This window comes from Mauremys mutica, chromosome 7, assembly GCF_020497125.1.
Source record: "Mauremys mutica isolate MM-2020 ecotype Southern chromosome 7, ASM2049712v1, whole genome shotgun sequence".
Lineage (NCBI taxonomy): Eukaryota > Metazoa > Chordata > Testudines > Geoemydidae > Mauremys > Mauremys mutica.
Window position 1 is genome coordinate 18,153,828 of NC_059078.1, and position 17,871 is coordinate 18,171,698.

General features: G+C 41.5%; 1 protein-coding gene across 6 annotated transcripts in view; it reads right to left on the reverse strand.

The window, feature by feature from the left end:
- Nucleotides 1-17,871, reverse strand: part of LOC123374459 (cyclic nucleotide-binding domain-containing protein 2-like) — a 30,947-nt gene that overhangs the window by 1,812 nt on the left and 11,264 nt on the right. For 4 of the 6 annotated variants that reach the window (XM_045024475.1, XM_045024477.1, XM_045024473.1 and 1 more), the window contains 9 exons: nucleotides 17,376-17,467; nucleotides 13,245-13,321; nucleotides 12,610-12,693; nucleotides 10,652-10,722; nucleotides 10,082-10,159; nucleotides 6,653-6,713; nucleotides 6,469-6,559; nucleotides 5,414-5,493; nucleotides 4,035-4,169 (listed from right to left, as the gene is read on the reverse strand). In XM_045024475.1, the coding sequence (XP_044880410.1) occupies nucleotides 4,035-4,169; nucleotides 5,414-5,493; nucleotides 6,469-6,559; nucleotides 6,653-6,713; nucleotides 10,082-10,159; nucleotides 10,652-10,722; nucleotides 12,610-12,693; nucleotides 13,245-13,321; nucleotides 17,376-17,467 (769 nt within the window). Of the gene's footprint in view, nucleotides 1-4,034; nucleotides 4,170-5,413; nucleotides 5,494-6,468; nucleotides 6,560-6,652; nucleotides 6,714-10,081; nucleotides 10,160-10,651; nucleotides 10,723-12,609; nucleotides 12,694-13,244; nucleotides 13,322-17,375; nucleotides 17,468-17,871 lie in introns of those variants that run through there. The other 2 variants (XM_045024474.1, XM_045024476.1) reach the window with 2 other exon arrangements.

The following is a 17,871-nucleotide window of genomic DNA, read 5'->3' on the forward strand; positions in this document are numbered from 1 at the left end:
AAAATTCACCAAATATGTACATTGAATAGTCTGTCACCTAATTTTTTCCATTATAAATTTATATGCTGAAGGATCTATAAATAAGGTAAAGTTTTGCTCTGAAATAGTTTTCCTCAGTGAAATATTACAAGTTCTTTAATATATATAGCCCTATATAGATTTTGTATTTTACTATCACTGACCTCTAGTTTTGGCCGTTTTGATATCAGCTATTACAACTTCATAGCTTTTGGAAAATGCACATTTTAACCCCGTGCATACTCAAGATGCTTAAATACTCTCTTTATATAGAGCATCTTTCATCTGAAAGCTTTTACAAATCATAGATTACAGCTGACTGCTCCCATAATCAATGCTGCAGATCATATTGTACTACTCTAGTAGGAGGGGATATATGGTCAAGGACAAAGAAGCAAACTCATGGTGTCATTCTATATAGATTATTATACTGTGCTCATCACCATAATATCTGAGCACCTTCCAGTAGTGCATTAAGCAACGTGACTAACGTGTCATGTCCGCTCATCCTCCCAGGTGGAGAACCACATGTACATGGAGTGTCTTGGTTTGGTTGATTGGGGGGGTAGGTTGTACCATGGGATCTCTAATGTTGACAGACAGCTGATAGTGATCTGTTTTAAACAAGATACTACATGGAATCAGTTTATCCACCACAGAAAAATGAAAAGGTGTGTTGACTATGCTTTCTCTTGGCATTTTAAAACCTGAGCTTTAGACTATAATGCCACTTATTTAGATTTAAAAGATCGAGTGACTGAAGTGCTGTTAAAGACGGACAGAAATCTACCTTTAAACAAAAACCAAAAAAAAACCTAAAAATGCATTTACAGTCCCTCAGAGCAGTTGGTCAGTGTCTAACACCAGTTTGACTAGATCTTATTTCCAATCCATAATGAAGTATTAACAGATTTTCTAAAACAGATGACTATGCAACTTACACAAGGAACAGCTACAGTGAGTGCTAAATGAGCACCACATCTGCTGGAACATTTTCAAAATCAGGTGCCCAGAGAGTCTCCTGAATCCATATTCAGGTGCCTAAGTAAGTGGGATGATTTTCAGAGGTGCTGTGTATGCTGCAGCTCCCAGTGAAGGTGCACTTTTTTTTTTTTAAAGGCTACAGAGTTAAAAAATAATGAGCACCCTCCCTGGTAGCTACAGAAAGGAAGAATGACCTAGTGGTTAGGGCAATAGTCTTGCAGTTAGGAGACCTGGGTTCCAGTCCCTGCTTCACCACACAGACTTACTGTGTGACTGAGGTCAGTCACTTAGCCTCTCTGTGCCTCAGTTCCCCATCAGTAAAAGGGGCATAATAGCACTTCCCTTCCTTAGAGGGCTAGTACAAAGGTAATATATACTAAAGATTGGGAGGTTTCCTGATACTATGGTATTGGGACGCCATATAAATACCTAAGATAGAGCAGATAGTATAAAATGTTGTTTTCATATAATCTAAGAAAAACACCTTAAAAAGAAATTGTTAATTGCACCCAGTTCTGCTACACAAGCAGATAAAACTATCATATGCATAAAGATTGTATCATAGCAATTGGCCTAGCCTTTGAGTTTTTCCTTTTCAGGTTAGTACAGAAAAAAAATGGAATAAATTAAACTTCCTGTAGTTAAGAATAACTAAGATTTTGAGTTCTGTAACTGAGAAAAAGATAAGGCCAAAACCCTGTTCTTAACTTAAAGGTTTGCTACAAACTGCTGCCCAAGCAACAGTTTGGTTTCATAAAAGTAGGTACAACTGCCAGTTACAACACTGTGTGAATGAATGCTGCCAGAACTTGTGTCATTTACCAGAAGCTTCCTGGAGCAAATGAAACAATTGTGGGCTGCCGTCCATGTAACATTAGAGCCTGTATGCTACCAAAATGCCTTGAAGATGGGAGGAAATTCCCAGGTTCTAAATTAGCCCAGCGTAGCTACCTTTTCTTACAAGCTCATGTTTACCAGGAAACTGCCATCAGCTCAAACACCCAGTGTTCTCCCCGAGTCTAAAGCCAGAATGGGGCTCCTTGCATGCAGAAGGTAAAACCGTGTTTTTTTCTTACAACATTGTTGGAGTTAATAATAGGAGGCTAACACCAGATACTGGCATGTCACAATAACCATCCACTTTTCATAACAAAAACTAGGTAGGTTTATGGTACCTTTTCCATTTCCTCCTAAATGAAAACAGCCTTTGTGGAAGACTCATTTAAAAAGGGAAAACTCAAACCAGACCTGACTGCATGTTACATAATGGAAGATGCTTACACTCTTTTTGGCAATTTTGGCAATTCTTCCATAAAAAAAACTTCAAAAAACAGACTTCAATGAGAAACTGCAGAACTGGAATTAATTTGCAAACTGGACACCATCAAATTAGGCCTGAATAATGACTGGGAGTGGATGGGTCACTACAAAAACTAATTCTCCCTCTGATACTCACACCTTCTTGTCAACTGTTAGAAATGGGCAACATCCACCTTGACTGCATTGGACTCGTTAGCACTGACCCCCAACTTGGTAAGGCAACTCCCATCTTTCCATGTGCTGTGTGTATGTGTATATATATATATATACATATACACACACATACACACACTGCTTACTGTATTTTTCACTCGATGCATCTGATGAAGTGTGTTTTAGCCCACGAAAGCTTATGCCCAAATAAAGGTGTTAGTCTCAAAGATGCCACAAGGACTCTTTGTTGTTTTTGCTGATACAGACTAACACAGCTACCCCTCTGAAACCTTACGCTCTATAGTGCCCCATCCTTTGGATTTATTTTTATGGGACCAAAAAAAAATCTAGAGCTCATGATTTTGCTTACTCATTCGACAAGGCCGTAGATTCATAGACTCTAGGACTGGAAGGGACCTCGAGAGGTCATTGAGTCCAGTCCCCTGCCCTCATGGCAGGACCAAATACTGTAGACCATCCCCAATAGACATTTATCTAACCTACTCTTAAAAATCTCCACTGATGGAGATTCCACAACCTCCCTAGGCAATTTATTCCAGTGTTTAACCACCCTGCCAGGATCTTTTTCCTAATGTCCAACCTAAACCTCCCTTGTTGCAGTTTAAGCCCACTGCTTCTTGTTCTATCCTTAGAGGCTAAGGTGAACAAGTTTTCTCCCTCCTCCTCAGGACATCATTTTAAATACCTGAAAACTGCTATCATGTCCCCTCTCAGTCTTCTCTTTTCCAAACTAAACAAACCCAATTCTTTCAGCCTCCTTCACAGGTCATGTTCTCTAGCCCTTTAAACATTCTTGTTGCTCTTCTCTGGACCCTCTCCAATTTCTCCACATCCTTCTTGAAATGCGGCACCCAGAACGCCATCTTCACCCTACTGCTGAAAATGCTACTAAACACTGTGTGCTTATAAATCAAGACTTTGGAAGTGACACTCTGTGCTGTGTTGCTAAGACTCCCAGAACTCACGGATCCGCTGCTCATGGGAGAGGAGGTTATGGTAGGTGGACCCTCTGGATCCTAGGCTGCAACATGAGGCCTGTCTAGGTTCTGGCATTCCCCAGTGCTGCCCAGAATCTCTGTAGTGGTTAGTGCTGTGGGCCTCTAAGCCAGCAGGAATAGTGAGGGGGTCCTCAGGAGGCAGCATTATGCTGACTACCACAGTGCCTGTGGAAGGCAATCCTTCCCCAGCTTGAAGCAGAGCTTTTAGGGTTCCTCTTACCCAGCATAAAGGGGTCAAAGGATGGGGGTGGGGTGATAAGGATACCTCCCGAGGAGAAAATTTTACTTGTGGTTTATGATAATGTTGATTGGCTGTTTCTTTGCTGCGATGCTCATTCGAAGACTGTTAAATCAAGTAACTACTGCTATGTTCTGAATTACTTCTTTCTACCCTCTCAGATTTTTTGAAAGCACATTCATGGTTTTAATGCCTAACATTATTCCACAACATGTGCAATTGTGAAAACAGTACAAGGTATGGAGAACTAATCTAATTTAGCAAAGATGGGTAGTCATAAAAACAAATAAATGTGTACTTACTTTTTTTCGTAGCCTCTGCAGAAGATCTTTGGAGGCATGATGCAGGTAAAACTTCTTTGAGATCTTAAGACACTCAGCTCCATTGCTAACTACACACAAATTTGGCTGATCCTCAAAAAGAAAGTCTAACAGTCCCTTAAAGGTAAGAAAATTGAAATGAGCCAGACTTGATAAAACCCACAATCCCGACCTCTTGCCCCTTGCCACTTTCAGCACAAGCCATGCTCATTACAATCTGTCCACTCACATTCTCCTACCATTGCTGCAGTTCATCCTGATTACTGGTGGGCCATGTTGTCTTTTTGTTTGTAACAGTATTTTATTTATTATATTGTATTAGGAGTCCAGGGGGCTTTGGCCAGAGGGTGCCAATATATTAATAAATGCATCGGGTGAAATTCAGGTCCCAATCAAGTCAATGGGAGTTTTGTCATTGACTTCAGTGGGGCCAGGATTTTATCTCTTAGGATCATCTATCCTCCAAGACATGATACAGTTGTCTAACCTGGTGGGAGCTTGTGTCACCTCTGCAGTATGGTGCATACAGAAATGTCATATAGAAATGCATTTCACTAGAACACATGTGTCTGAATGAACAGGGGAAGCTGCCACCAGCTTAACATAATAAATCTTAGAAACACAGAAATCAGATATCTAGTATGTTACCGAATCTGCTCCTAACCAGTGAAAGATTGTTCCCTACAATTGGTAGTGTTTTGTCAAGCTCAGTTTTAAATGTTTTAACAGTGCTGTCTTGAATAAGAATTGAATTGCAATTATGTCACACGTATATAGTTGGAGAAATAATGCAAGGGAAAAAATTTTTGCCATTACTTTGACACCATCTACACAACTATAATCTTGGACTGTCCAAAGTTCTAGTTCAATTACAGAGGCACAGTACCATCCACAAAATAAATTTTAACCATGTTGTAACATGGTCAGGGAACAAATATGTTGTAACCACAACCCCTGAGTCAAATATATTTAGAGTAGACAGGCCTTTGTTAAAAATTACTTAAAAGAAAATGAGCCTTGACTAGAACCATATTCTATAAACTTAAATCCTATTTGCAAATGTCCCAGCTCAGAAGGATCAGAGATAAAATAAAGTAACAACAAGATTTCCTAACGTTTTGAAAGACTGATAAGGATGATTCAGAGGGTATATCTCTGTGATTGCAGCTCACCTAGACATACCTAAGCTAGCTTTAATTTTGTTATCTTGAGTACCGGAGCAGTGAATCTGTGGCAGCACATTGTGAATGCTGTAAACCATGAATGGACAAAAGGACACGAGTGAGTGTAAGCTGAGTCACATGCATTTTTTAATGGCAGTCAAGAAAGCAGGCATTTTTCTTTCAGTATGGAATACTCACAAACACAGATCCCTGCAGCAGGGTGTCTATGGCAATGATCACAGGAGTCTCTGTCCTGCTTGTCAACAAAGATTTGTGAACTGATTAAAAACACAGCAAGAAAAAATTTACTTATTTCATTAGAATATATATGTACAAAATCTGCATTTTTATCTTCTTTGGTTTTTAAACTATTTACAGTTAATGTAAATATATATAGATGATTCTAGCTGTCCCAGGCTCACAATCAGCAGCTTTCCACCTCCTGCAATGCTGGGGCTGAATTGGCCCCCAGTGTAAATCAGAGTCACCATAAGGCTGCTTTAACTTGCAACGGCTGTGAAGCTTATTAGCTGTTAGGACAATGGCTAATCCCCAGGAAAATGTCACGTAGGGTTTTAAGTGGTGCTGTGTCGGGGTTTAGGCCAGGATTCTAAAATGGAGCAAAACCTGCCTCCCAGAGCAAGACAAGACAACACTGGCTAAAATGCCAGCAGCCTCCCTACACTAGAGTGCTTTCTGCTAAGGAAAAAAAGAGTCTAACATAGATAAGGTCCAAGAGTTTTAGCCAAGCGGGACTGGAAAAGTGAAAGTCCACTGGGTAGCAGTGAAGCACTTCAGAACTTTCACTCTAGGACGAGACTCGCTATAACCAGGTCTCCTATATGCAGGTACCACTGCATTGTGTATATACCCTCGTCTCTGAAGTCTGCATGAGTGCAAAGGTAATGTAGGCTATGTCTACACACAAAAGTTGTACCACTTTAATTACATCGGTATAATGTGGATGCAGTTATACCAGTATGGCTTATTCTCATACAGGAAAGAAAATAAGCTTTATACTGGTACAACTGCATTCACACTAGGGGTTGCACCAGTAAAACTATTTCATTAAAAAAAAAAAAAGTCACATGCACCCCCTAAGAAAAATAGTCATACTGGTACAAAAATGGCACGCAGATCATCCTTACTATGGGAACTCAGATTGCTAATGTTTACAAGCATGCCTAGAGGAGAATTCAATGGCTTATCTAACAATCTTGCTGAATATCATTAGGGTGTTTTGTCATACTCACTGCCAACTTCAGCTTGCATTATTCTGTTCGTGGGAGCTCTGTTGCTTAGGCAAGAGTCATCTTTAAAAATCTTCAATACAGAACAACTTCCCTTTAAGTACATGAAAGGTAATTTAAAAATAACCATCATCCAACAGCACCTCCCCAAATCTCCAAGCTCCACGCTGGCTTTGTAAATACTCACTTCTTTCACAATGTAAATCCATTCAGTCACATTACTGTTTCTCAGAATGACGGTTCCTCTTCTACAATAAAAACAGAAGGAAATTAACAGATATAGAAAAGGCCTCAGATTCCTAAGATTTCTTGTAAGAGTCCAAATTAAGGCTATTTTCCATGAGCACTACGTACAGTCCCATTAAAAAGTCCATTGAGTTTAATGTCATGTTTTAAAAGAGTTCCTTACCTGTTTCAGTACGGCTGAAATAATTTTTTTTAAATCTTCTTGTTTTTGTGTCTTTTGTTTACTTTCTGTATTTCACTCATCTTAATCCAGGGAGCTAGTTTGATCTGATTATCATGCATTTCATTTTTCAGGTCTCTAGCATGCACTAGCATGATACGGCTATGTTTGGATGTCCAGTACTGCAGTATAGTTAAATTTTATTGTAAGCTGTTTTGTTTGATTTTTGTGTTGCTTTGTTTCATGAAAACATTTGTGTTAATACTGGTCTAAATCCTAGAGGCCATACTCAGTCAAAACAATTGTGGACTTCAATGGGAGACAGCCTGAGTAAAAACACAGGATTTGATCCAGAGCTCACTGATGTCAATGAGAGTCTTTCCATTGACTCCAACAGGCTTTAGGACTCTGATTCTCAAACTTTTGAACTGCTGACCCCTTTCACTTAGCAAGCCTATGAGTGCGACCTCCCCCACCCTTATGAATTAAAACCACTTTTTTATATATTTAACACCATTATAAATGCTGGAGGCAAAGTTGGGTTTGGGGTGGAGGCTGACAGCTCGTGACTCCCCCATGTAATAACCTCCTGACCCCCTGTGGGGTCCTGACCCCCAGTTTGAGAACCCCTGCTTTAAGATCAGGCTCTCAGAGAACACTTCAGGAGTTATTTCAGTTGACCCGTTAGATATTGAAAAGCTTGTTTATTGTTAATTGTTTATTGTTAATGTTCATCCTGAACTAACCAAAAGCTGCAAATGTTAAAGTATTTCCTTATTACTTCAAATCTACAATGTAGTCAGCAGACTCTGATGCTGTTCCTGAAGTGCTGCAGCTTTGTCATGCTCAGCTGTCATTTAGCCTTCATAGCGACTTAAGAGCGCTCCACAAAAGAAGCCAAAAGATGATGAACTGAGTTACTTCTTGTAGGCCAGAAAGTCTCCCCGCAACCTAGGTTGTTCTGAAAGTGGGGAGAGTCCTTCCCTGATCTGGAGAAGTCCAGTGAACACACATACTGGAGAATAAATACATGATTCACTTTATATCACTTGTGCTACTGCTTTTGCCATGTCCATCTGTTAAATTTGCCTGATACCATCATCAAACATTCCTGTGAGGATGGCTGAGATTTCAGGGTCAGGTATTTGGAGGAATGACCTATTTTATTAAAATAACACTTTTGAACTCTTTCACAAAGTACTCAGCATGGTTTGTACAAACTATGCCTTGTAAGTTATCCTCTGAAAGCTCATGATTTACTGACCTTTATTGTCCTGGTAAAATGTGTGGGGCAATATTGTATGTAAAGTTATAAGATTCTGTTGTATGATGTTACTAAGACATATTCCAAATCTGGGGAAACAGTCATTAAACAGTTCCTCAGAGACAAAAGGCTAACCAATGCTTCAGTCAGATGTCAACAAAATCAAATGGACTATCACCTGTTTAAGTGGCCATTCTTTAGCATGAAAAAAAGTGTAGCGAGTAATTTATATCTTTGCAAACAGCTGGAGGTTCCCATCCTCACAGACTTTGTGTCTCCTGAACCCCAGCTGGAGACAATTCTCAAAGGAGAGGAAAAAGTATAAAGAATGGAGAACAGAAGCCCCAAATCCTCACTCCCTTCATTGCTACTCAGAGCATCGACAATGTGTGAAGGAAAAAGGAAGCATTATTGGACTGAGGAGGGATCCTGGCAGAAAGGAATTTAGTCAGTAAGACTTCTAAAACATGGTGAGACATACTTTTGCTTTGAAATAATTTAGCTTGTTAAATTAGGTACTAGTTGTGTTTTACCTTTTATTTCTTTGTAACCACTTCTAACTTTTATTTCTCATTATTTCAGCTTGGAAAAGAGGCGACTAAGGAGGGATATGATAGAGATCTATAAAATCAGAGTGGTATAGAGAAAGTAAATAAGGAAGTGTTATTTACTCCTTCTCATAATACAAGAACTAGGGGTCACCAAATGAAATTAATAGGTAGCAGGTTTAAAACAAACACAAGAAAGTATTTTTTCATGCAACGCACTGTCAACCTCTGGAACTCCTTGCCAGAGGGTGTTGTGAAGGCCAGTACTATAATGAGGTTCAAAAGGGAGCTAGATAGGTTTATGGAAGATAGCCATTAATGGATCTATTAGCCAGGATGGGCAGGAATGGTGTCCCTACCCTCTGTTTGCCAGAAGCTGGGATTGGGTGACAGGGCACGGGCCACTTGATGACAATCTGTCTGTTCATTCCCTTTGGGGCATCTACCATTGACCACTGTCAGAGGACAGGATACTGGGCTTGATGGACATTTGGTCTGACCCAGTATGGCCGTTCTTATGGTCTTATGTTATTACTTGTGATCACTTAAAAACCAATCTGTTTGTTGTTAATAAACCTGTTTCACTGTTTTATCAAGACCAGTGTGCTTGGATTGAAGTGTTTGGGAAACTCCATTTGAGATAACAGGATTTGTGCATATCATTTTCTATTAAAATGACAGACTTTATATAAGCCTGTGTTGTCCAGGAGAAGGCTGGATAATACAAGACGCACATTTCTGGGGGAAAGTCTGGGACTGGGAATTTGCTGGTGTTGCTCTGCAGTGTAATACTAGAGTGGCTGGCCATAGCACTCATACAGTATGGCTGGGAGTCATTTACATGCTAGAAGCTGTGTGAGAGCAGAGCAGGAGTGCTTACTCTCACAACGACAGTGTAAAAGGCACCCCAGGTTGGATAACTGAGGGGACAGAACTGTTCAACAGTCCAGATTGCACCCTGGGAAATGTGAGAGCCTTAGTCACCTGTGGAGAGACAAATACTAACATTACAATAAATTCTAGTTTTGCCAGAGATTTTTAGTGAGCACTCTATGTTCATCCTTATTTAGATACCAATTCTGCAACCACATCTGTCTCAGCTGACCCTGCATCATGCAGATCTCAGTTCTGCAGGTGCAAAGGGATCGGCCAAAGCATATCCAACTATAGGATCAGGGCCCCAAACTAAGTTGCTAGGGTCTAGGAATATGTCTTCGGTGGTCCCAGTCCTGAAAACATGTGCCACTGGGCATAATGCTTACTACTATGAATAACCCCACTGCCAGAGTACTCACTTGTAAAGCACAATGGAAACTTACAGCACAATCTAAATGTTTTATAATAATGTTAATTCCACTGGATAATGCTGGTTTTCTACACTGAATAAACTTTTCTTACCTGTAGTGACAGATAATGCATTTTCCAGGATTGTCTTCCAGCAGATTGATGGGCCAACCTTTAAAATAGTGCAGACTTCTAAGCAAATCAGAGAAAGAAATTGTGAGGCCCATACCATCTATTGAAGTCAAATGGCATCTGTAATGTTAAAAGTTCACTGTACTCCTGTATGGAGGGATCAGCAAGACCAGTATATTGTTAAATTAAAAACTCTCAAACTATGCCAGAAAGTTAGTTTGCCATTGTAACAAAAGAGACAGGACATTTAGTGGACAGTAAATGATTCATTATTACTAAAGATAATAGTACTTCTAATAATGCCTTCAACATGAAGATCTCCAACGTGGCAAATCAGCAAGATTCACAACAATCCTGAGAGGAGTTATTGTGCCTATCTGCACATGGAGAAACTGAGACACACAGAGTAGTTAACTGACTTGCTTATGTGAAAGAGGAGAAAAACAGTCAAAAGGACTACAGTACTTTTCTGGTGATGAACCCTCCCCCAGTTAACAACACAGCTGATTCACAGATGTGGTAACTGAAAAGTCTGAGGTTCTTCCATCCTACCTCAGAAACCGCATCTGCTCAGGATCTCCAAACACTTTTTTCCCACCAGACAGAAAAATCTTGATGAAATCCTTTAAGAAAAGAACCAGTTAAAAATATTTTAAAAACAGAAAACCCTCCCATTCGCCTATTCATAATCAAACTCTTTCTTCTCTTATCTTAAAGTGGTTCCCTAAGCACTTAAAGGATGAGAATGGTAGACAGCAATGTTACAAGAAACAGAACTAGGGCTCCAGAAGGAAGACAGTTTAACCAACATTTCCTTTGCAGAAGGCTCCCCCTCTTCCTTTATGGGCTTTTCCTCCCCTCACCCATCCCTCCTTTGAGAAGCACACATTTCTGTAGCTCCTGAGGAAATATGACCTGGTACCTTGGCTGTATTATACGTGACATTATCATTCGCTGCTTATTTTATGTGTAGGATTTTCTATGGCACTTGTCCTGGCAGTATCTGAGCATCTCACAAATATTAATGACTTATCCTCATAGCCTCCCTGCAAAGTAAGGAAGTGTTGTTATCCTGAAACTGAAGCACACAGATTAAGGCTGGGATTGGCACCCAATTCCTACTGGAGTTTGTTGGGATTTGGGTGCTTCATTCCCTTAGGCTCCTTTGAAAATCTCCAAGTTTATGTGACTTGTCCAAGACATCAGAGTGAGTCTGTGGCAAACCTAGGAAGAGAACCAAATGTCCTGATTCTCACTCTAGTACCTTAACCACAATAACTACAAGACTATCCTTCTATCCTGCTCTGATTTACATTACAGTGACTGATCCAATGGGCAGCATTATCTATAGCTGTTTCCCAGTACAGCACTAGGCTGACTAGCCCTTCAAGCCTCCTGTTACATGCTTGCTTATGGATATCAAGGCCTACATTTTTAGGAAAAAAAATACTTGTGTATATGCATACCCAATACGTGCACACAGTCACCGCCACTGCACTCAAGAACAGCACACACACAAACAACCAAGTACATATGTGACCAGTTAATTGGATGTACAGTCAAGATAACTTTATTTTAATCTACCTCATGCTCCATTTTCAGATGTGGATAAGTAGCAAGTGCTTGGTTCAGAGTCACCCTTGATGTAACTCCATTGAAGTCATTGCAGTTACACCAGAGATTAATTTGGCCCACTGTGTTTTACAGTCTCTGCATCATGTTGATGTATCCACCTGTAGTTCTGCTATACATCTTCAAAGGTTTGGAGGGGAGAATCTCCTAGTTGTTGAACTATCAGAATCTGGTGACTCTCATGGAATTTCTAGCACTTCTGGTTTCCAGTCAAGCTAGAAATACCCTAAGAACAACTCCCCTGGTGGTGTTTTGGCTTTGCCATGAGCCTCTTCCATCCCCAGCCAAAACCCAGAAGTGAAATAGTGCACAAGAATGGCAAAACAATGTCATTCAAACTGTTCCAATCCTCCAAAAAAGGATGGGTCTAAATTCTGAACCAAGAACCTAGGAAATTCTTACTTTATCCAAATTGGTTCTGTCATCGCTGCATAAACATGGTTTGTTGACCTCACATTGTGTTTGCATTCACATGATCAACTTTGTGATCCCGTGAATCTGACACACACAACATCAATGTAAAGCATCTGATTATATAACATAAGGTGAGCATTCTTCACTTTTACCTCAGGCAGTTTTATAGTAGGGGTGTAGCAACTTGATCATCCATCAAATGCAGATGGAACAAATTTTTGAAGGATGATATGTAAGAACAGCCATCAGTGGTGGAACTTTTTGCTGCCCATCAAATTATATTTATACCGCAGTGTCTCTGAACAAAGGCGGCCAAATTCTGACCCTTGATTATGCCCACACAACACTGCTGCAACTCTGTACGGGTAGCCTGGCTGTAACTGCGGGCAGAATTTGGCCCAGTGCACTTACATATGTTTGACTATTAACCATTTTTATTTGTCATAAATGTAAGAAATATTTACCTCTCGGTCAATACAGAGAAACTCAGCTGGTTCCTGAATAATAACAGTTGTCTGCCAGTAGTCACCATTTATAATCTCTCTATCCTGAAAAATAATAATTAAAAAGGTGGAGTGAGGAGAGGAAAAGCGTATAATTTTAAAATATCAGTTCAATGTTTAATCATTCTTTAAGTTCAAATCTTCTCTCTCCCCCACGTCTATATTTAACTAGGCAACAGAGAATACGTTTTGTGGTATTGAAAATAAATCAGCAGATAATAAAAAAAGTCACACATTATAAAAAGTCATCTTATTTATACAGGACTCTATATCCCACAAGACAGATATCTCTCCTCCACTGAAACACAGCTGGAGTGCAGAATAATAGCCAACTGGTGCACAGAATGCAGCACTACAGTGCTAGCAAGTAGAAATGTTACCCAAGGACACTTGGACAAACCTCAGCTCTCAGGGGAAGTGTGTGGAATTTTTAATTACCACAAGTGTTTGAGATTTCAATTTGTGTCTCTTCTGTGTGACACAAACAGTAAATTGCATGAAACTCAATTTATCTACCTTGCAAAAATAACAGGGTGACTCAAACCTATCTTGCTGTTGATTTATTTCAACACCTAGTGCACTTTTTTGTAACTCACCCCAAATGCATCCCCTCGGCTAAAGAACCAGGCAGGCTTTACTTGGCCACTGTCATTGTTCCTCTTGATAACTGTCGCTACAAGGTAAACATCACCAGGAATTAGCTGTTAACTTGTAAATCAAATAGGGGCTTATTGTGCAAACAAGTAAGCATTTTTTCTAGACCCCTTGTGAATGTGATGTGAGGCTCTTTAAGTATGAAAAATATATGTATCATTATCCTGCTTGTTGTGAGCTTCAACAGGATATTTTCAAGCAGTTTGAATCCAAAATGTGTGTTTTGCAAGAAAACAAAAATAGGGAGTGGAAGGTAGGTTTACAAAACATGACCAATGATAGGGACATAGTATTACTGCTTGCTTGTAAACTTTACATGATCACACAGACTCTGACTCTTTTGAAGGGTACAAAAGGTCTGGAATATTTCCTGTTGTGCAGACTGGTATTAAGAGCTTAGAGAATTATTTACGTAACACAGGCATTTCCTGAACATTACCAAATATGCAGCTGAGAAGAGTCTAAAGTGCGTGGCAACATGTTTCAGATGGCACAACATGTTGCCCAGGAGACAGGTGCCTAAACTCAGATCCTCTGAGATGTGTACTGATCGGATACAAAATTCCTCTTGGAGCTACAGTTTTTATAAACAAAAAATACTCTCAAATATGCAAGGTACATGTCTGTTTCATTGTTTCTACTAGGTGTGAGCAAATTATGATTAGATGCAGAAGATATGCTGCATAACTACTCACATTACAGTGTGAGGAAACAGATGTGTTTAAAACATGAGTAGTGCTCTACTCCTTCCATTAACACATGCACCTGCACTCAAACGCACAATTTCTGTCAGGTTTAGTGAATGTTAACGTATGTGTAAATAGAGGAGAACAGACCTGCAGGACAAATTACTGGATCCCTAATTCCAGCTAATGTGGCAAAACTTTCCTGCCAGGAGGCCAAATCTTGTGAGAAACAGAGCCCCAGGGTGCTCAGCACTTCACAAGATCAGGTTCACTGTGCTGCAGTTTGGAATTCAAAGGAACAGAGCCATAAGTTTTCAAGAGACAGAGAATAAAATAAATGTAAACAAAGGAACCTATTTGAAGATTAAGTTTAAATCCTTCTCTCTGCCCTGGTCTACACTACGAGTTTAGGTCAAATTTAGCAGCATTACATTGATTTAACCCTGCACCTGTCCACACAACGAAGCCGTTTTTTCGACTTAAAGGGCTCTTAAAATCGATTTCTGTACTCCTCCCCCAACGAGGGGCTTAGCGCTGAAATCGACCTTGCCGGGTCGAATTTGGGGTACTGTGGGATAGTGTGGTCGCAATTCGACGGTATTGGCCTCCGGGAGCTATCCCAGAGTGCGCCATTTTGACCGCTCTGGACAGCGCTCTCAACTCAGATGCACTGGCCAGGTAGACAGGAAAAGGCCTGCGAACTTTTGAATCTCATTTCCTGTTTGGCCAGCGTGGCGATCTGCAGGTGAGTGCAGATCTCATCAGCAAAGGTGACCATGATGGAGTCCCAGAATTGCAAAAGAGTCCCAGCATGGACCGAATGGGAGGTACGGAAACTGATCGCTGTATGGGGAGACACATCCGTGCTATCAGAACTCCATTCCAAAAGACGAAATGCCTAAACATTTGAAAAAATCTCCAAGGGCATGAAGGACAGAGGCTATAACAGGGACCCGCAGCAGTGCTGCGTGAAACTTAAGGAGCTGAGGCAAGCCTACCAAAAAACCAGAGAGGCAAACAACTGCTGTGGGTCAGAGCCCCAGACATGCCGCTTCTATGATGAGCTGCATGCCATTCTAGGTGGTGTTCCTACAACTACCCCACCCTGTGCTTTGACTCCGTCAATGGAGTAGCACACAACAGGAATGTGGGTTTTGGGGAGGAGGAGGAGGTTGAAGATAGCTCATAGCAAGCAAGCGGAGAAACCGGTTTCCCCGACAGCCAGAAACTGTTTCTCACCCTGGACCTGGAGTCAGTACCCCCCAAACCCACCCAAGGCTGCCTCCTGGACCCATGAGGTGGAGAAGGGACCTCTGGTGAGTATACTGTTGTAAATGTCATATATGGTTTAAAAGCAAGCGTGTTTAAGGATTAATCTGCCCTGGCATTCGCGGCCAGTACAGCTACTGGAAAAGTCTGTTAACGTGTCTGGGAATGGAGCGGAAATCCTCCAGGGACATCTCCATAAAGTTCTCCTGGATGTACTCCCAAAGCCTTTGCAAAAGGTTTCTGGGGAGGGCTGCCTTATTCCATCCTCCATGGTAGGACACTTTACCACGCCAGGCCAGTAGCACGTAGTCTGGAATCATTGCATAACACAGCATATGGTCCCGGTGTTTGCTGGCATTCAAACAACATCTGTTCTTTATCTATCAATGTCAGAGTCCAGGAAAGCACAATATGAACGCGAGGACAGGTGGCGGCTTGAAGATAATAAGTGGCGGTCTGAAGATGATAGGTGACGTCAGCTTGGTGACAGAAGGCAAGAGGCAATGCTGAGGCTACTGGAGGAACAAACTCATATGCTCCAGTGTATGGTTGAGTTGCAGGAAAGGCCGCAGGAGCACAGACCGCCGCTACAGCCCCTGTGTAACCAACCACCCTCCTCCCCAAGTTCCATAGCTTCCTCACCCAGACACCCAAGAACGCAGTGGGGGGGCCTCTGGGCACCCAACCACTCCACCCCAGAGGACTGCCCAAGCAACAGAAAGCTGGCATTCAATAAGTTTTAAAGTGCAGTGTGGCTTTGTTCTTCCCTCCTCCCCCACCTCACCCGGTACGTCCCTCCTCCTCCACCCCTCCCGGGCTACCTTGGCAGTTATCCCCCTATTTGTGTGATGAATTAATAAAGAATGCATGCATGTGAAGCAACAATGACTTTATTGCCTCTGCAGCAGTGATCGAAGAGGGGAGGGGAGGGTGGTTAGCTTACAAGGAAGTAGAGTTAACTGCGGGGTGGAGGGGCGGGGCGCGTTCATCAAGGAGAAACAAACAGAACTTTCACACCGTAGCCTGGCCAGTCATGAAACTGGTTTTCAAAGCTTCTCTGATGTGCACCACACCCTCCTGTACTCTGCTAACCGCCCTGGTGTCTGGCTGGGCGTAATCAGCGGCCAGGCAATTTGCCTCAACCTCCCACACCGCCATAAACATCTCCCCCTTACTCTCACAGATATTGTGGAGCGCACAGCAAGCACAAATAACAATGGGAATATTGGTTTTGTTGAGGTCTATCCGAGTCAGTAAACTGCGCCAGCGCGCTTTTAAACGTCCAAATGCACATTCTACCACCATTCTGCACTTGCTCAGCCTATAGTTGAACAGCTCCTGACTACTGTCCAGGCTGCTTGTGTATGGCTTCATGAGCCATGGCATTAAGGGGTAGGCTGGGTCCCCAAGGATAACTATAGGCATTTCAACATCCCCAACGGTTATTTTCTGGTCTGGGAAGAAAGTCCCTTGCTGCAGCTTTTGAAACAGACCAGAGTTTCTGAAGATGCGAGCGTCATGTACCTTTCCCAGCCATCCCATGTTGATGTTGGTGAAACATCCCTTGTGATCCACCAGTGCTTGCAGCACCACTGAAAAGTATCCCTTTCGGTTTATGTACTCACTGCCTTGGTGCTCCGGTGCCAGGATATAGATATGGGTTCCATCTATCACCCCACCACAGTCAGGGAATCCCATTGCAGCAAAGCCATCCACTATGACTTGCACATTTCCCAGACTCGCTACCCTTGATATCAGCAGCTCTTTGATTTTTGGTTTTCTTTAACAACAAAATACTGATGGCTTATCTATGTTTGAAAGAGGCAAGGAAGCTTAGTATCACTGCTGATCAAAGGTCTCTATCCACCAGTGCAGCAATTCCTGTCTGAAGTCAGAAAACAAGGCTTCCCCTACATAAGGTTATTGCGCTATCTGCCAACTCCACTGAAGTTCATTTTAAAATGCTGTAAAACATTCAAAAGGCCTCTTGTAAAGAGTCTTAAGTAGAAGAAACACTGTACACCCTTCACATAAATAAACTGAACCTTAATTTAATTGGGCTCCCTGAGGCACAGCAATAAATACCACTTCTTATTTTTTTAAGAAACTACTACCTACCAGATCCTGAGAGACAGATATAGAAGGAGTGTGGTGTGTAGCCCTGTTGGATCATCACTTGGCAGGATTCATACCTAGAAAGGACAGATTCCCTGAACAATAAAGAGTTTAACAGTGTTGCTATAGTTCCAAGCTGTTCTGAACATCTTGAATCTTCAAAGTCTTAAGTTCATTGCTAACTCACAGACCCACATCATCTCATTTTGTTTTACATACTGTGGTCTACTGGAAAGAGCACTGGCTGGTGACTCAGAAGACCTGGATTCTATTCCCAGCTCTGCTACTGGCCTGCTAGGTGACCTTGGATAAGTCACTTCACTTCTCTGTGACTCAGTTTCCCATCACTAAATTGATTATAACCTCCTTTGGGATCTATGGATACAAGAGCTAGATACTATAATTATTATTACTAGGATTCCCACTTTTGCTAACACTGATGGAGCTGCAGCCATGGCAGGAAAAGTGCTAATATAAGTAAGGCATGGTTGGGAGTTGT